The 19,910-nt window shown below is 46.7% G+C and overlaps 2 protein-coding genes across 8 annotated transcripts in view; both read left to right on the top strand.

The window, feature by feature from the left end:
* The first annotated feature begins 683 nt into the window (after window positions 1–683).
* Window positions 684–16,008, top strand: LOC130385912 (indian hedgehog B protein-like). Its single transcript, XM_056594691.1, has 3 exons — window positions 684–1,926; window positions 6,237–6,498; window positions 14,825–16,008. The coding sequence occupies exons 1-3, from the start codon at window positions 1,615–1,617 to the stop codon at window positions 15,529–15,531; spliced, it is 1,281 nt and encodes a 426-aa protein (XP_056450666.1). The 5' UTR covers window positions 684–1,614; the 3' UTR covers window positions 15,532–16,008.
* A 716-nt stretch (window positions 16,009–16,724) lies between these two features.
* Window positions 16,725–19,910, top strand: part of bin1b (bridging integrator 1b) — a 34,678-nt gene continuing 31,492 nt past the window's right edge. The window contains exon 1 of one of the 7 annotated variants that reach the window (XM_056594685.1): window positions 16,725–17,201. In XM_056594685.1, the coding sequence (XP_056450660.1) occupies window positions 17,121–17,201 (81 nt within the window). In that variant the 5' untranslated portion in view covers window positions 16,725–17,120. The remainder of the gene's footprint in view (window positions 17,202–19,910) is intronic. The other 6 variants (XM_056594683.1, XM_056594684.1, XM_056594686.1 and 3 more) reach the window with 6 other exon arrangements.

Raw genomic sequence — 19,910 nt, 5'->3', positions numbered from 1 at the left:
CCCGCCCTCATTTAAGTGAAGTGTATTGATCAGCCTCCGCTCAGACTCCGGCCTCGATTAGCCAGACGGCCCCACACCGCCCCCTCTTCTTCGGACGGGCGTGAGATGTTGACTCAAGGAGTTGCAGCATCAACGGAATGCTATTGAAGTCAAAGTCACTGTTTGCATCCATGGATACAAATTGTGTGTGCGTGCGTGTGTGTGTGTGTTGCCGGTCTGGCTGTATCGCTTTGATCCCAATATGAGGGGATATGAACGTGTGAAATGTGTTTGCGTCTTTAATCGACTGAAGACATTGAACGTTTGCGTCACCATTGTATGTGCTTGTGTGCGTGAGAGCAAGAGAAAGAGAGACGGACAAAGAGGGTGAGAGATTTGTCCAGTCTGTCTCAAAAGCTCTGCCACTGTTTTTAATTGTTTGTTTTAAACTCTGTTATGATGTCTGACTTTGAGGAATGGTAAGGGAAACTTTAAGGTTATTTTTTGGTCATTTGGGGTTTGAGATGAGTTTCTTGTCGCTTTCTATTTTGACGCTAAAATACGTTTTAGATTCCAATCTAAAACGTAAAGTCAAATCTCACAAGTGTGGCGTGTGTTCCAACTCAACTCTATCTAACATCCCTCTCCCTAAACACTCCCCCTCCTCCCTTTCTCCCCCATGTTCCATATCTTCCCCAGGCTGTCCCAACCACGAGCTGTGCGCGCAGAGTATGCTCCTTGTTTCAGGTGCGCGATCCTTTTATACGCGCACCTTTTTACGCACACACGACCTGGTTCAAAGTGCCTCTTATCCGTATCGCAGTCCCCGCTAGACCCGGGTCAGGTTTGACCCGTCGTCTGGCTACAGCCACCTTTTCTCCGGCGAGGCTGCGGGAAAGAGATGAAGGAAGGAGACGCGTCGTGCCACCGTGCGGGGAGGGGCGCAAGCGGCGGTGGAGCTGGAGGAGGACGGGAGGACTCGCTCCTAAGACTTGGAGGGCGCGGTCTTCGCTCTCCACGCGCACTTCGTTTATATTCCAATTCTTCCCCCAGTTCCATTTCTGCCAGCTGCCCTTGCGCAACGCAGGGACTACCCTCCAGTTGAGGGAAGAGAAACACAGAAACCGAGCGCGGTGACAGCGACACCCCTCCTCTGTCTGACCGCCGCCTGCCCACGCGCGCCGTGTAGTGGGATATCTTTGTGTGCACCCCACCCCCCCCCCCCCCTCCCTTCCTCTGAGGGGCCGTTTCTCACCGTCCGACACGGGTTCGAACCCCCGCTTTGAACGCTAGTGCCAAAACAAACGGACCTCGGCTATTTATTGTCCCCCCCTGTCTCCACGTACCCCGCGGAGTGGGGAGAGCACACTGAGACAATTTGGAGCCCGTTTAGGTACCCCCGCGCGTCTCCAAACCAGAGCGGAGCGGTGCGCTTTTTACGCTTGAGGAAATGGCCAATTCCGGGGACTCGTTGGACCCGCTGGATCCGGTTCACTTGATCACACGGTAGAGCTCCACGCAACAAAACGACTACAATAACATCAACAACGACAGAGAGCTCCCGGGATAAGGTTTAAAATACGGTTTGGTTCTGATTCCGCCGATCTGCACCGGAAACCGCCGGCGGGGTTTGGAATGCGGCCCGCGGCGCTGTTGACGCATCTCGTTCTCCTCCACCTCCTCCTCCTCCTCTTCTGCTCCCCGGCGGTGGAGGGCTGCGGGCCGGGCCGGGGCTATGGCCAGCGGCGCCCCCCCCGGAAGTTGGTGCCGCTCGCCTACAAGCAGTTCAGCCCAAAGGTGGCGGAGAAGACGCTGGGCGCGAGCGGGAGGTACGAGGGCAAGATCACGCGGAGCTCGGAGCGCTTCAAGGAGCTCACGCCCAACTACAACCCGGACATCATCTTCAAGGACGAGGAGAACACGGGCGCGGACCGCATGATGACCCAGGTAAATTCCGCACGTAATTATGCATGAGAATTAGCGTGGTCGTGGTCGCGGTGTTATGGGCATGATAGCTCGAGAATTACGCGTGAGAATGAGAGTGGTCGTCACGATGTTATGGACATGTTGACGCAGGTAATTACGCACGAGAATGATCGTCATCACGGTTTTATGGATGGGTTCGGCTTTTTGGGGGACGTATTTCCTCTCGGCGGAGTGAGAAACGTTCATGCATTGATCGCGGGGAGGAACGGTTGTTCATCACGCAGGAGGTTATATGGTGTCTGAGTGGGAAGGTGGATAGCGCACTTTGGCCCGCGCCTAAAACACATGGACTCGGTGTCTGCGAGTTGTGGACTGCGGTGACTCATGCAGTACACACGTTACGGAGTATAGCCAATGATTTGACTTGTTTTGTGCCACTTTCTCCTCAAGTTTCACACTGGACGCAATGTCAATGATCCCCCCATAGTGTATGAATGCCCCCTCACCCCCTCCTGCAACTAACCGACTGATTCATAGCCTGTCTGCGTGTTTTGGGAGGGCAGGGGGGGGTGTCAGTGCCGTTAATCCTATCCACACTGTCCGTCTGTGCCTTTTACACGTTTCCACCGCTGACTTAAAAGCAGCGTCGACCCCCGAATTGTGTAGTTCACTGTTGGCGCGCTTATGCACACAAGAGGGGGCCACGACGCCTGTCACATAAGGGGCTCTTAATTAAAACACTACGGGCTCCTGTTGGACCGCATCTGGGAGAGGGGGGGGGGATTCAAATGGTACAGTCCAGTTTGATTTAGCGGCTGAGTCACGACATGACGTTGTTGACCGTAGCCTTTCGGGCGCTGTCAGACGTTTTTAGGACACCGTCACTGATGTGGGCCCCTGCTGTGGAACCCTGATGTGGCCGTGGGCCCCGAAACGGAATAACGTGTTTATTTATATCCGGTGACCGCGGCCGCCTTCCTTCCATCCCGAATGCAATGGCGTTTTTATGTCCCGTCGACCCACGTGGGGTGAATCAAAGCCCCCATCACGCCTCTGGCTGTCACCTATCGTGCGCGACCCCGCGCTTGGATGCTCGCCCCCGCGCCTGTGGCGCGTCCAGCTCTGAAACCCTGAGCGCGATTTATGAGGTCGGTGCGGCGAACGCGTCGCAGCCGCCGCCGCAGGGGCCCCGAGGAGCCAGCCTGGCGTTTGTATCTTTATTTTATTTATTTACTATGTTCTCTTACCTTCTCTTGTTTGTTTTCGCGGAGCCTGTGTGCTTAAAAATAAAAAGTAGTGTACTTAACCCGTGTGTGTAGAGGCTGAATTATACTAACGTATTTTTTTCTTTCGCCGCTTATTTTTGATTCAGCGGTGGCGCAGGCGACACCGCGCCGCCTCATACAGACGCTCCTGTTCAATTGGGGAATTGGGGGGGGGAGAGGCGGTTACGGGGGGCCAAGGGGTCCACAAAGGTGTGCATAGGCGCGTCGCCGCTGACTCCGCGTCAAATGTTTGTGCAGTCCGCGGTTTGGTGCTTAAAAAAACGCTCTTACACACACACGCACGCAAACACACGCACGCGCGCGAACACACACGCTCCCACACACAAACACACCTGAGTTAGACTGTACCTTGAAAGGCAAACCAACCGAAATCCATCGCCTGATTTATGAAGTCCAGATCGCCGGTATGCGCATGCGCATGCGCGACCGCAGGAGAAAAAAAAACAACTCTCTGTTTAAAATCCACACTGGCCGAGAAGAGGCGATTTATAGCCGCGAGCTATTCTCACCCCGGACCGGAAGGACTGTGGTTGGAAATAAATCAAATGAAAAGCATTAATAGATTTTATTTGTATTTTAATTGGGTAGTTTTCCTCTCGGCGGTTGATGGACCCAGGTCCCTTGACCCCGTGGAATTACGCCCTAAGGAGATGTCGAAAGGCGTCACAGATGATCACGCTATTCTGAAGTGTACATTTGTGTCTTAATTGTTTTAAGATTACGTTTTTTTTAGGCAAACTCGCTATTTTAGCACAACTTGATTCTTCTGCTCTACACACAATGACGCATATGTGTGTGGAATGTGAGTTACATAGATCTCCCTTTGTTTTTATTTATTATGAAGACGACCTTATAACTTCAAGGTTCTGGTCGTAATGTGTGCAGGCTATAAACAATGTTTATTGATTTATTTTCAAACATAAACTATATTGTGTTACGGTTATGAAACCAACTTCACTCAAAAAGTGAGGACAAATCTCTCCCTCACTCACTCATTCACTCATTCTCTGTCTCTCTCCCCCACTCTCTCCCTCCCTATCCCCCACTCTCTCCCTCCCTATCTCCCTCTCTCTCTCTCTCTCTCTCTCTCTCTCTCTCTCTCTCTCTCTCTCTCTCTCTCTCTCTCTCTCTCTCTCTCTCTCTCTCTCTCTCTCTCTCTCTCTCGCTCTCTCTCTCCTGCCCTCTTTCTCTCTCTCACTCACACACACCACATTCTTCATCCCCTTCTCATCCTCTAAGCACCCCAACAACCCCCCCCCCCCCCCCCCCCTCACCACAGAAAAGCAAACAGGGACAGCAGTGGTGCATTGTGGGGGGGTTGATTACCTGAGTCAAGGGGGGGGGGGGGTCGGGCAGTAGTGGTTGTTGACGTTGGATAAACCGAAGGGAGGGGAGGGGGGGCTGGTGGTCTTGTGTGAGTTATAACGGGACTGTGGTCCCTCTGGTCGACAAGAAGGTGTCTTTGTTGAAGACCCCCCCCCGCCCACCTGACCCTTCCCCCCTAATAAATATCCCCCCCCACCTCCTACCCCTATATTAACTTATCTATAAGCTAGTCAAAGGGCTAAGCTTATAAACGGTACATTAACTTATACATGGGAGTATGCTAGGCTAAGAGCTTAGCTAATAAACGTAACATTAACCTGAGAGCTAAGCTAATAAACGTACCATTCACGGATATATGGGACTATGCTAGACTAAGAGATAAGCTAATAAACGTAACATTAATTTATAGATAGGAGTAGAGAGACAGACAGACAGACAGACAGACAGACAGACAGACAGACAGACAGACAGACAGACAGACAGACAGACAGACAGACAGACAGACAGACAGACAGACAGACAGACAGACAGACAGACAGACAGACAGACTTTTCTGGGATTTTCAATGTCATTGACGGTGAAGATGTTTTGTAGGGAGGAGGCGAGTCTGATATAGACCAATTCAAACCAAGTCAACCAATCACGTTGGACCTCCGTCACGAACAAAGACGTGAAAGATGCGCACCCCAAGCCTATGTCAAATACCCCCTCTACAATAAGACCCCATCCCTGTTCTCGTTCAGTGTCAGCCTGCATTTCAAGCCGTCTTCAACCGGTGTTCATTTTATCAATTTATGCTATCCATCAAATTGTGCCAGCTAGTGGTTCTACGCATGCGGACATATTGGTTCGTGGCGTAAAATTATCAAAATATCCTACTGTATGATAATAATCTTTATTGGAGATTTAAGGGTTACATTATGTGTATTTCACACCACTACTGCCCAGCAATAGTTCGTCCTTCGCATGCGCAGAACCTCGTCTTTAACCGGCGAACACTTTTTCATTCATGCTTTTAGAGGCGAGAACACGCGGCTATTTATAGCGGCGCCTTTAAATAGCGCTGTGGTGAATATAGTGGTCTCGCGGGATGCGTTTTTTCCTCGCGATGATTTGGTTCCGAGGAGAGACGACTGGAATCTGACAACGCGCTGTTTGTTGGTTTAGCGCAAAACACGGCAAAAGTAACACGCAGGCGAGGAAATAAGGAGTGTGTGTGTGTGTGTGTGTGTGTGTGTGTGTGTGTGTGTGTGTGTGTGTGTGTGTGTGTGTGTGTGTGTGTGCGCGTGTGTGCGCATAGTATAGAGTAGTGACGCTTGTCTGTGAAGTGTGTAGAAAGCCTTGTGCGCCAGTGCTCATCAATCCTGTCCGTCTCCCCGCCTCACCCATCACCACCACCCCTCACCCCCTCACATGAGAGAGAGAGAGAGAGAGAGAGAGAGAGAGAGAGAGAGAGAGAGAGAGAGAGAGAGAGAGAGAGAGAGAGAGAGAGAGAGAGGAGAGAGAGAGAGAGAGGAGAGAGAGAGAGAGAGAGAGAGAGAGACAGACAGACAGACAGACAGACAGACAGACAGAGACAGACAGAGACAGACAGACAGACAGACAGACAGACAGACAGACAGACAGACAGACAGACAGACAGACAGACAGACAGACAGACAGACAGCGCTAATAATTGAAGTTTTCAATTAACTTTCAATCCACTCTTTTTCTCCCCAGCGCTGCAAGGACAAGCTTAACTCTCTGGCCATCTCCGTCATGAACCTATGGGCAGGGGTCCGGCTCCGCGTGACGGAGGGGTGGGACGAGGACGGACACCACCTGGAGGAGTCACTCCACTACGAGGGCCGGGCCGTCGACATCACCACCTCCGACCGCGACCGCCACAAGTACGCCATGTTGGCGCGGCTGGCCGTAGAAGCGGGCTTCGACTGGGTCTACTACGAGTCCAAGGCGCACGTGCACTGCAGCGTCAAGTCAGGTGACCAGCAGGGGGCGGGGTTTTTAATGGTATTGCGGGAAACCGCCGAAGTGTCCATTTTGAACGGTTGCTTTTCAACCAATTTTTGCTGGAAGAGTAAAATGGCCGCTTTCAAAAGTCGCCTTTTTAAATAATAATTGGCGGCAAGAGTCGGATTGACGTGTGTGATGTGTTGTGTGTCTGTGAAGTGTGTGTCTGTGTTAGGCTACTATAGACAACTATATCTGTATCCTGTGTATATTATAGTGTAGTGTGTCTGTTTGGTGTGTAGAGAACTGCGTGTTTACTAGAGAGTTGTCTAGTGAAGAGTGGTTCTGTGTATACTGTAGTGTAGTGTAGTGGAGTGTGGATTACTGTGTGTTTACAATAGAGTTGTGTAGTGTTGTGTGTATACTGTAGTGTAGTGTAGTGTAGGTGACCTGTGTTTTTAGTATAGAGTTCTGTTTATACTGTAGTGCAGTGGTCCTCAAAGTGGGGGTCGCAAAAAGGTCATTAAAAATGTCCGGGGGCGAGATGATTTTAATTTTTAAAAGTCAGAGACCACGCATCAAAAAAGAAAGTCTACATTAAAACTCTAGGGCTCTAGTCTAGGCCTAAACCGGTCCTTTATACCTCACAGACAGGCTTTCGCAGTTGTGCAGATGCGACAGAATGTGTCGCGTCGCTCCCACTACGCAAACTCGAAACAATTCCCGCTTGATAATAATCATGGACCTATTAAAGAAAGGACAGCGGATTCAAAAATTCTGTCATGTTAAGTAAAAGAAAAAACCTCGGCCACGAGAAGTTAACTGAGCTCTCTCGGAGGCAGGGCCGAAACAACATTTGTTTCACTACGACTCCTTTCAGCTGCCCACCCCTCGTTCTCCTGCAAAAGAAAAAGGCTAATAAAACGCTTGAGGTGGCGTTTTGAAAAGAGCAAACTTACATTTTATTAGTACATGGTATAAAGATAATTATGAGCCTTTGATTGATATCCAGACTTTTTTAGCGGTGACACGTTCCTGTTCCCCATTTGTATTGGAGTGAACAGAGATATCTACTTCTGGACCCCTTGAATCGAGGGACCAGTCCACAGCCCGCTTAAACAGCTGCAATACCAGGCGTGGCCGCTGAGCAGCACTGTTGGATTGCGGAAGTATGCACTGGGACTAATAATAATGCCGAATAAATGTAGTGGGCTATTAGCCACATTTCGGGGGGATGAATTTTGGCTTTCAGTTGCGCAGGAGTACTCTGCATTGTCTGCGGCCGCTATGGACATTCTTACTCCCTTTGGGTCGACATATATGTGCGAAAAGACATTCTCGTCCCTGGCGTACTTGAAAAACAGGCAGGCCCATTCTTCACATTAGTGTAAAAAAATATCTCTCATTTGATTGTTTTCCTTTCAGTTTGTACAATTGTGGGAACATGCAATGAACAGGACAGGTTTTAAAATAAAATTAAATGAAAAGAATAAAAAGGGGGTCGCCCGACGTCACCAGGGAATTTTAGGGGGTCGCCAGGGGAAAAGTTTGAGAACCACTGCTGTAGTATTTTCTTAAAGAACTGTGTTTTTACTCTAGAGTTGTGTAGTGTTGTGTTGTTGTGTGTATAGTGTAGTGTAATATAAATAACTGTGTGTTTACTATAGAGTCGTGTAGTGTTGTGTTGTTGTGTGTAGTGTAGTTTAGTAACCCACCCCTTACCCCCTCACCCCTCACCCCTCCATCACCACACCTTTTGAATTGTAGTGGATTAAACCGTTTCAGCAAACACAGAGGGGGCTTCGGCCTCTACGAATTCTCTTTTTTGCGTAGGAAATTTCCTTTCCTATGGAGATGACCCAGAAGTACTTGGATGAAAGGTGGTTTGAATTCTAAAAATGCTTATGAAAGTAGCCTTGATGCTTCCTTTAACCCTCCAATAGCATAGGTTACTATTTAAAGCAACATGCCACCGACAAAGTTTACATACTCGAAGACGCATGAGAGACACGGGAAAGCAGAAGAAGAGAAGAGAAGAAAATACAATTGATAATAATGGATATTGAAATTAATTCATTTATTTCTGGTTATTAAGCACACAATAAACACCGTAAGAAAATCAACATCAACATAAGATGAGCCTCTTTTTATTCACATGTGAATTGGGATTCAAGTGGCCTAAAATATTCCCGTTGGCCAAGTCCGACCTAAGTGATTCTCACTGTTGGAGACAACCTGATTGAAATCAATACGACAAGAAGGCATGGATGGAAATAGCGCTTGTTGTAGTCCAACTTCGGAAGAGTGTAGTTACACGTTAGAGACGCTAGAGACGTTAGAGGTCAGCGATACTCAGCGTCGCGCAATGACGTCGGTTAGGAAAAGTGGAGTCTAATTCATTTTAAACAGTGCTGCCTTTTCCTATGTTCGAAAGGAAGCACCTTTTCATCTCTCCTTGTCCCGATGACGTTTTCCACAAACTTTAAGGAAAGGAGGCATAAAGGTTAGGATATTGGACTATTCGTAGAGGCCCCTGGTCTCAGCAGCCTCACCTGGAGTCTGATTGGACTCTGGGGCTGGGGGAGGCTGACCACCTGTTGCTCGTTGACCAATCAGTGGTCAAGGAGAGACGGCGGGAGACATTTGCTGTTTCCTTGTGCTTCTTTTAAGCATGCTTTTGTGGAGAAAAAGGGAGGGATGTGTTTGACTTTGACAAAAGGTTCTGGGTTTGATTCCAAATGGACTGCTTGCGTGTCTTCTCTCTAGAAACTTTCTTTTTAACTTTCCTCACTCATTCCTAACTTTTTCCTGTTGCTTTCTTTGCATTTTCTAACTGGTAACTGTCTGTTTAGCTATATGTCTGTCTGTCCGCCTTTCTGTCCGGGGCTTTTACCATCGCTCACTTAACTCACCTCACTTAAGTCAGTGTCTTGCTCTTTTAAAACTCACTTGCCACTCACCCCGTTGTCCTCTTAAAAAGTATAAAAAATATGTCTTAAGTGTCTTGTTTTTTCGTTTGACACTAAATTACAACAAAGAGCATTTTTACCGTAAATCTTTCATCACCTTTTACAGTTAAACTTTCCTCCATTTTAAAGATTTATTTTATTTTATTTTTTATTATTATTCATAAACAAAATACAAAATTCCATTTTACACTGGGTGGTAACTGAGTTTTCCCCTTTTCTTCTTCTTGTTGTTTTTTTGTTGTCCCCCTATCCCTCTCCTTCTCTCCCTCCCAGATCGGGTGGCGAACGCCCAATCCCTGCCTTGATCGGAAGGGGGCTGACCAATCAACTCGAGGCTCTCGTGTAGGGGGGGCAGGCTCTATATATATGTGTCTCGTTCGTTTAAAAAAAAGAAGAAAAAAAAATGGAAAGAAAATGAAAGATTACCTGTCCCTTGGAGTTGGTTAGAGTGGGGTTTGACCGCTAGAGGGCGACACACTACCGTATTGAACGACGGATTGGATATAAAGCAGACGGTAACAGATTACCTGGCTGTTTTTCAAGGCGGCATAAAGGCGTTATCGAGTGGAAGATGGCCTTTCTGTAGAGAACGAATCGAGGTGAGGGTTTGAGCCTTAAATTACTTCAAGGCAGGGCGAATGCCATTCATGATGGTTCATTTCACAATAGATTTTATTTTCAAATTTATTATCATGGATTTATTTTTTGCCCGTTTTGGAAAAACCAAGGCATTGATTGGTGAAAGCATGATATTTAATATAAATACATTTACAAATTAGAGGTCTTATGTTTTTAACTTATTGCAAAAACAAATCAAACTAATTAATTTATGCATCCATTTATTTAAGTATTTGAAATGTACGCAGGCATCCACACTTTAAATTTTACAGTTTAAATGTTAATTACAAATACATTAGGATTCACTATGGAAGTAAATCTGTGCCATCGGATTTTGAAAATAAAAAGCCATTGAATTCTAAGCAGTGAATATTTATGCATTGAAATAACGTATCTGGATCTTTTTGCCTCTGAATTTAACTCAATCAATCATATTCAGGTTTATTTTTCAATGTTAAAAACTTCAAAATCAAATAATCAACGCTAAAAAGTTCTACGTAAATTTTCAATATCCCACAATTCAACATGCCTAATTCAGCTGCAAAATTCAATGTCTGAAAATTCAGTGTTAACATCCGGGGACCCAAGGAAGAGCAATCGATCCTAGATGCTAGAGCTCGGTCAAGCAAGGAGAGCGGGAATAAGAGCATCACTCGCTGGTTCTTTCTTTATTGATACAAACGTTAATTCTAAACAGCATTTTACACAGTAGCCTATGATAGGAAATGCTCAAAGGTAAACCAACGTCATTAAACACTGACAGTAGTTTTTATGGGGAGAGTAGCCACCGAAAAGTGTGACCCTAGGGGGCGCCGCTGCACAGCTTAAAACTTAACGTTCTTATCGCCATCGATCACTCGAATTAGGGGTATTATTTTTGTGACACCAGATGCATGTTATGTTGCTGGAGCAAAACGGTTGATATGCATCTGTGGTAGCATAATAAAAGCGCAACGAGTGTGCAGAGCCAACACTATTCCGCACCTAGTGACATGATATAGATATGAGGAGGACAAATTAAAAGCAGGTTGCTGTCGGGCGCCTCTTCCCGAGGCACGCCGTGCTTCCACTAGAACTACAGGCTGCTGCTGCTTCAGTTGCCAATATGGTCGGCTCTGCGCTCTCGTTCCACACAGTGGGCAGAGGGCTTCAGTATCACATCACAGATCGCCCCAGCATCACACCAAACGTAGGCAAAGTGACCTTGGTGGATTGCCCCAAATTGGTGCTGTCACACCAAAATTGTACCGGGGCGAAAATTGCACGGCCTACGTAATCCGCGTTCGAAACATTACGTTAATCGTTCAACGCGATTGTCCGTTGTCAGGCAGGTTTCAAAAAACATTCGCGCTCATGCTGCCAAAGACGAAATAAAATAATACAGATAAGACTTTTTTACTTTATATTTGTATTGTATTCAATTTAGCTTCTAAACTGAGTGTTTAAAGTGTATCATAGTCTAGCTAGCTTGTGTTAATACATCCAGTTTACTAGCTAAATGTGATTAAACAATTAAATACAATACAAACATAAAGTTAGCAACGCTAATAAATGTAATTTGTAAAATAAGCGTTATCTGTTTAATGTTATTTCGTCTTGTGACGCTCAATGAATGAGCACGAATGTTCGCAAATGTTCATGAACCTTCCTATCGTTCGACACAATCATACGTTGCCAGGCAACGTTTGACGCGATTGTCCGTTGCCAGGCAACATTCGACGCGATCATACGTTGCCAGGGAGATTTGGAATTTTATAACACGGATTATGTAGGTGGTACAGCTTTTGCCCCTGGTACAATTATTTTGGTGTTTGTGCCAGTGCCCTAATAAATTGGGCTCCTTGACCCACTACAGTTACTCTTACGTTGCATGTAAATCCAGCCAAGTCACTGCAATCACACACACACTTCACATAGAGGCATTAGTTCATTGTTTACTTCATACTGCCGTAAAAATAAATAAAAATGGTATGCATTATGACAAAAACATAAATAAAAACTATAATCCCCCCCTCACCTTGTTATTAAATGTGCTTAATAACTACATTTGATCTGATTTGATTAGCCTTTTACAGACCGATACAATGGATAGGGCGTTTAGTAAGGTCCACCACCGTTGCTTCTCTCCCCATTAAAAGCTACGGTCAATGTTTAATGACGTTGATTTACCTTTGAGCATTTCTTATTATAGGCTACTGTGTAAAATGCTGTTTAGAATTAACGTTTGTATCAAGAAAGAAGAATCGAGTGACTCTCTTATTCCCGCTCTCCTTGCTTGACCGCGATCTAGCATCCTAGGATCGATTGCTCTTCCTTGGGTCCCCGGATGTTAAAGCTTAATTTTCCGACATTACATTTTGCAGCTGAATTTGGGGATGTATTTGGGGCGTAGCATTTTTCAACGTTGAATATTTGATTTTGAATTTCAACATTGAAAAATAAAGTTGAATATGATTTATTGAAAATTTTAAGAGTTAAATTCAGAGGCAAAAAATCCAGATATGTTATTTCAATGCATAATATTCAGTGCTTAGAATCAATGGCTTTTTATTTTCAAAATCCGATTCACATTTCTATCATAAGTTTCGAAAACGAAAGCGAGAAATGAGCATTTGAAATATACATTCGTAAAGAGCATTGGTATTAAACATTAGGGGTGTAACGGTACACGTAGTTTGTAACGAAACCGTCACGGTACAGGCACTTCGGTGCGGTACAGAGGTTTGTACCCGGGGTTCTTAAATGTGGCGGCATGCGTTAAATGCAAATGTAAATTTAAACTTGAAGTCGGAGTTCGAAGTCGACTCCGTAAACTGCTCAGCAGCTCTCCGTCGGGATGTCGGATACGCGATGCAATTCGCCGCCCGATCTATCTTATATGTTGACTACCAACCATGTAAGCGTTCGTAAAATAAACTCCGAAGCTTTTCAAATCTTATTTGGTGTTTTATTGGCACTTAAGGTGCAAAGTAAACAATGTACAAACTGTAATTAAGGTGCAAAGTCAAACCGGAGAAGTGGTTCAGGAAATGATTTTGTTAGAGGACCAATCACAGCCCTTGCCGTCTCCTTTGCGCCGACCAATAGGCCCATGGCGTCGACGGATGGTTAAAAAAATATTGGATGCGCACGTAAGCTACGGAGAGGGTCTCCGTCAGGCCCTCCGGCTATGGAGAGGGCTCTCCATGTCTACGTACAGCACTTTAGGACGCACACGCATTAGAAAAGGCAGTCACTATCACCGTTAATGTGACAAAAAAACAAGCTGTGCAAACCCAGCTCACAAAAATATTTCAACAACCCCTGTCTGGGATTCAGAAATGCAAATGCCATAACCAAGTTTATTGGTGTTTTCATTGCTGCTTATCTACGGCTTGAGAAACAAGCAGTTTTTTAAATTTTCCCCTTAACTGTTAACCGTACTGTGACTTAAAAACCGAGGTACATACCGCACCGTGACTTTTGTGTACCGTTACACCCCTATTAAACATTGAATGCCACATTGGTAACATTCAATCAGGGCTATGGATTGGATACACACATGGAGAGAAATGCATTGACAACATGCACAAGTCTGCATTAAGTAATGCATGGGCAGTTTGTAATGTAACATTGTGTAGTGTAACATTGTGCAGTGTAACATTGTGTAGCATAACATTGTGTGGTGTGTAATGTAACCGTGTAACATTGTGCAGTGTAACCTTGTGGAGTGTAACCTTGTGGAGTGTAACATTGTGCAGTGTCACATTGTGCAGTGTCACATTGTGCAGTGTCACATTGTGCAGTGTAACATTGTTACACTACAGAAGTGTTTGTGCAGTGTAACATGTGCAGTGTGTAGTGTAGATAAATAACCTGCGTTCTGTTTCCTGCTCCTTCCCTCCTCCTATCTTAACTCCCGGCCTGGGCCCGCCGGCCCCGCCCGTAATATTTACTCCCAGATAGTCTTGAGGCGCTGGAGAGGTGTTTTTGAACTCTTCGAGTGCCTATGTACATTCACTTTTCACATACACACACAAACACACAAACAGGCACACACACACACACACAGACACACCCGCACCCACACACACACACGCATGTCAATACATGCGCATACACACACACACCTTAGCGTATACACATACACACTTACAGTACATGCACACACACACACACTCGCGCACATATACTCACACGCTCGCACGCACGCACACACGCTTGCACACATGCACACACACACCCCCACACACACTCGCACGTACACACACAAACACTCGCACGAATACACACACACTCGCAGGGATACACACTCACACACTCGCACGGACACACACATTGGCACAATGGCACTTCAATGCTTGATTCTGGGTGACGAATATCCTATCTGTGAAGCTGCTATTGTTCTTTCTAGGCGGGCTGCGGGGGGGCCGGGCCTATATTAGTCTTTAGGGAGTCGGAGGGGCGGAGCCTTTGAGAAATACTGACATCCCCTTTTTTCGCCGTAAAATTGTTTCCTTTCTCATCTTTCCTCTATCCTGTTTTTTTTCTCTCCTCTCTCTCTCTCTCTCTCTCCTCCTCTCTCTTCTCTCTCTCTCTCTCTCTCTCTCTCTCTCTATGTCTGTCTGTCTGTCTGTCTGTTGTCTGTCTGTCTGTCTGTCGTCTGTCTGTCTACTGTTCTCTCTCTCTCTCTCTCTCTCTCTCTCTCTCTCTCTCTCCCTCTCTCTCTCTCTCTCTCTCTATCTCTTCTCTCTCTCCCTCTCCCTCTCTCTCTCTTTCCCTCCCTCACAGAACATTCCGTGGCCGCAAAATCCGGCGGTTGTTTCCCTGGCGACGCCTTGGTTACCACGGAGACCGGCGGCCGGACAGCCCTCCGCGACCTCCAACCCGGGGACCGTGTCCTCACCGCAACCTTTGACCCCGCCCACCTGGTCTACAGCGAGGTCCTGACCTTCCTGGACCGCGACCCCGCGACCCGGAAGCTCTTCTACACCGTCCACACCCACTCCGGCGCCGCCCTCTCACTGACCGCCGCCCACTTGCTCTTCGTCGCCCGCGGCAACTGCACGGAAGGGGCGGAGCCGACCCCGGGCAATGCCATGATGGCGGTGTACGCCAGCGACGCCCGGCCGGGGCAGTGCGTCCTGGTGGTCGCCCCCGGCAACAGCGACGGCGGCGACCAGGGGGGCCGTCTCTCGCGGGTGGTGGGGGTCTCGGGCGCGAGGGGGGGGGGCCGGAAGGGGGCGTACGCTCCGCTCACGGCCCACGGGACCCTGGTGGTGGACGGCATGCTAGCCTCGTGTTACGCCGCAGTCGACGGCCACGAGCTAGCGCACGCAGCGTTCGCGCCGCTGAGGCTTCTGGGTAGGTGGTGGGGTGGAGGGAGAGAGGGGGGGGAGGGGCTACACTGGTACGGAAGGGTCTTACACTGGGTGGGCCGGAAGTTGCTGGACCCGGGGAGGTTTCACCCACTAGGCATGGCCGAGGACGGCTGGTGAGGGTGATGGGGAAGGGTTAGGACGCTAACGCTAACGGACAAAGCTAGTTGGAACTTAAAGACAAAGACAAGTGGGGAGGCTGTGCGTGCGAGTTTGTGTATGCGTGCGAGTGTGTGTGTGCACATATGAGTGATTGTGCGAGTGTGTGTTGGTGGGAGTCTGGGCGCGTGGGAGTCTGGGCGCGTGTGAGTGCGAGTGTGCGCGCGGGTGCCTAAGAATTGCGTGCTCTGAATGTATTTCGTAGGATTCCTCCGTCGCTGAACTCTAACGTAACAGCAGACACCGCGCTATTCCCTTTTAGCGGCCCTCAAAGACAAAGGAAAAAAAGCATTTTTTTTTGCCGGGTTTACAGTCCTGTTCAGAAAAAAAAGCGTCTGGAAATAGCCGAAAAAGGGAAGAGGAAGCACTTGCTCAACGAATGAAAGTGAACAAAAACATGAGAATGGACCGAAGAGTAAACATATAGCCTGCATGAGAGAGAGAGAGAGAGAGAGAGAGAGAGAGAGAGGAGGAGGAGAGAGAGAGAGGAGAGAGGAAGAGAGAGAGAGGAGAGAGAGAGGAGAGAGAAGAGAGAGGGAGAGAGAGGAGAGAGAGAGGAGAGAGAGGAGAGGTGAGGAGAGGAGAGAGAGAGAGAAGAGAGGAGAGAGAGAGGAGAGAGAGAGAGAAGAGAGAGAGAGAGGGAGGAGGAGAGAGAGAGAGAGAGAGAGAGGGTGGGGGGGGAAGAGAGAGGTTTACTTAGACATGATTGTTCGCCATCTTCATCAGTGTCTATGGCTCCTCAGTGTGTCAATATAAAGATGTATGACTAATGATCCTGTTTATTTAAGTATTCTAATATAATATATTGTTTTTACGGCAATCTGAATAAAATATGAAGTTATATCGGGGTGATGAGATATTTAAAGATTTATTTTTTAAATTAAATCGTATGGAAATGAAAAGGCGTGTCGCTTTCTTGTGTGTGTGTGTGTTTTCTCTATTTCTAATCTATTCAGGACATGTTCGCGGCCCTATCAAACTGGTAAAAAAACAAACAGGAAATTCGATTCGTAACTTAGCATCCTCTTAACCTCTTTTTTTCTAAGTTTCACATGTACTGGTGAGCTGCGTGCGCATCAACTGGAAACAAGAGATCCCCATAGCCTCGTGCACCATTTAGACTGAACCCCTCCCGTGCGTAACGCAGGAGCGCAGAGAGACAAGCAACAGTTGTCGCGCTAATAATACCCTTTCTATAACTGTGGCTTTAAGAGGGGTGACCCATAGTCCTCCGAGCATCCACCTATCCACAGAAAGCAGCGAGAAATAGATATCGCAGATCCTATCTAGTGGAAGTTGTTGTTTTAGGGTTGTGACTTTGTTTGTTTTTTGCGCGCTTTATACGCATTTCGGTTCAGTTGCGCCGAGATTTACGCGCCCGTGCGTGTTACTCCTTTAAGAAGCTGTCATCGGGATTAGAGCGAGGGGGTTTTACGCGGAGGAGGAGGATCACCGGCCACTCCACCCTGCTGTCAGGCAAAAGGTCTCCCTCTCTCTCGCCCGAGTTATCCGGGGGTGGTCGACGCTTGAGTATACTAGGGGGTCCCAACATGGCTGAGATTGGGAAAGGCGTCACAGCCGGGAAACTGGCCATCAACGTGCAGAAAAAGTTCACAAGAGCGCAGGAGAAGGTAAGGGTCGGAACCACCTCCACCGCACACCGCTTTGGATGGAGATAAGTTCTGCATAAAATGATGAGTGTGTGTGTAAGCGTGCGTGTCTGTGCGTATATGCTTGTGTGTGTGTGTGTGTGTGTGTGTGTGTGTGTGTGTGTGTGTGTGGTGTGTGTGTGTGTGTGTGTGTGTGTGTGTGTGTGTGTGTGTGTGTGTGTGTGTGTGTGTGTGTGTGTGTGTGTGTGTGCGTGCGTGTGTGTCTGCGTGCGATCGTGCTTTCCAATTTGGCCACTTCCTCCACGGCTGAATGTCAAATTGTTCTGGGTGTCAGGTCGTCTTGCGCAACTGGTGTCAAACCGGTGTCGGTAAAAATACGTTTATTCAAACTAAACTCTTAAAGACGGAGCAAGTTTTAGGCCATTAAAGAGCAATAGACTGTTGGGTTGTGTGTGTAGGTTGTGTGTGTAGGTTGTGTCATTATCGCTAATCACCGGGTCACTAAGCCCGGCCGTGTAAGTCTACCGTCTAATCACAAAGGAGACAACGGGAGTCCTGTAAGCAACACGCAACACCCACCCACCCACCCACCCACCCACCCACACACACACACACCACACACACACCACACACACACACACACACACACACACACACACACACACACAACTATATCACAGACAGACACACACACACGAGAACTATAAACACGCTCACACACACACACACACACACACACACACACACACACACACACACACACACACACACACACACACACACACACACAACGAGAACTCTATCACAGACACACACACACACACACACACACACACACAAGTGAGAACTCTTTATCACACACACACACACACACACACACACACACACACACACACACACACACACACACACACACACACACACACACACACACACTAACACATGCACACACAAGTGACAGCTCTATATCATACACCCAGATCAAGCAAAGAATTTGATTGAAGAAATATAATGGGTGAGATTATATGGTATCAGTGCAGTCTTGCGGCCTTTACCGTTGGCTTGTGCGACTGTAGGCAGGCATATACTGTAGGTCAGCTTTATATTTAGCTCCTGCGCTAGCTTGTGTCACACAATCAAAACGCAAAGGCCTTAGTCCTTCGAGACATCAAAGCAAAATTGAATACTAGTATGCTGAATACTCTTTAGCAGACACACCTAGCTAGATTACTACATTAAAGCGTGATTGAAGCATTTGCGTTTTAAATTCTGTTGTTTGTTTGTTAGCTTATTGCGGTCGCTTAGCCATGTTAGCTGAGCCTAGACAAGTTTTTGCTACATTCTCTAGCTAACTACTCCACTCTGTTCTTGTTATTTTTTCTCAACCATTTGACACAGTAAATTAGGTAATTTAAATTTTTCAAACCCATTATTTATTTTCTTTTAAGGCTTATTTAGACATTGACTAAGCACATTCATATGCATGAACATGTCAATGTGCCATAATTAGCAAAAATGGCTATTGATTCCGACTAGCATTAACTTAACTTAAGCAATACTATTGCTTCAAGTTTAAGTACACTAGAATAAAAAAATCGATGTTTGGAAATGTTTTAGGAAGGTGGACAGTTGTGTATCATTCTAATGAGAGTGTTACCTCTGACACTCATGTTCTTACAAGGGAATATACAAGGGAAATCGAACAAGCCGGAAAAAAATATATTAATATAACTTTAATATAATTAATAATTTACACTTTAAACTTTTATAATTTATAACGTTTAAAACGTCTGTTTTGTTTACTGCAGCATTTAGTTGAGCATTTACCTTAGCGTCTATTATTGTTTGTTTTAATAAAAATGTATCTAATGTAATCTAAATTCTATTTAAAGGTTGCGTAGGTGATTCGCTTTTTTGGCCATTTTTGCAAAATTACTTGAAATCCTTATCATAACCCGCTTACAGCCACTGAGTTAGAAGTACTGACATGAAAATTAAACTTGTCAATCATCTGTGGAACGGGCAGGGCTCGAAAAACTCCAGCCAATCATTTCCATTGCCACCGAGTTTCATTGGACAGTAAGTACGTCAATCAAACGGTCGTACTGCACTCCCCCTCCCCCCCTCCCCCGCGCCCCGCGCGCGACCCCTTCGTGCAGTACTCGTGACCCAGAGCTCGTGACCCAGAGCAAGCTCCTGTTTGTTGTTATCCTGCGGTATCTACTGGAACTAGTTAATCCACATTTGGACCTAGCAGTAGAAGACAATTTCCATGGCAGACAAGACGCCACAATCCCCACCACCACCACCACCACCAGCAAAGAGAAGGAAAACTCTTTTTCAGAGAGTAATTGATAATAAAAACGCTGAAAGAGAAAAACTGAAATCAAGAATAATCCTAGGCGCTGCTTTCGAACGTTGGCGGCCACTGAAGGACGAGAAGGGTCTATAAAAACCGATGCTTGTGTGGCGGTTGACCTAGTTTCAAAGTTTATACCGTTTATGCTCGGTAATACCGGTGTTGAGACGAGTGTATTACTCGGTGTGAAAATGTCCAAACCGCGGCAACCCTAGTGCAAACCAGGACTTCCAATACAATTATATGAAACAAACATACATTTTCTAAAAATAGTAATGATTTATGTGACCGTTTAATGTTTATAACATCTGGTGCAACCATAGCCGCGAGAACGTATTCTCAGCAGGGGGTGCTGGAAAAAAAAACCCGGC

The sequence above is a fragment of the Gadus chalcogrammus genome, chromosome 7 (assembly GCF_026213295.1).
Source record: "Gadus chalcogrammus isolate NIFS_2021 chromosome 7, NIFS_Gcha_1.0, whole genome shotgun sequence".
NCBI classification, from domain to species: domain Eukaryota; kingdom Metazoa; phylum Chordata; class Actinopteri; order Gadiformes; family Gadidae; genus Gadus; species Gadus chalcogrammus.
Note: the sequence above shows the minus strand (reverse complement) of the source record. Positions and strands in the feature narration are given on the sequence as shown.

Bases quoted from the DNA above. Each gene is read 5' to 3' on its own strand.
- LOC130385912 (XM_056594691.1), top strand. From the start codon at position 1,615: ATGCGGCCCGCGGCGCTGTTGACGCATCTCGTTCTCCTCCACCTCCTC. The intron at 1,927-6,236 runs GTAAATTCCGCA...TTTTCTCCCCAG, and splicing joins CGGACCGCATGATGACCCAG to CGCTGCAAGGACAAGCTTAA. The intron at 6,499-14,824 runs GTGACCAGCAGG...CCTCCCTCACAG, and splicing joins GCACTGCAGCGTCAAGTCAG to AACATTCCGTGGCCGCAAAA.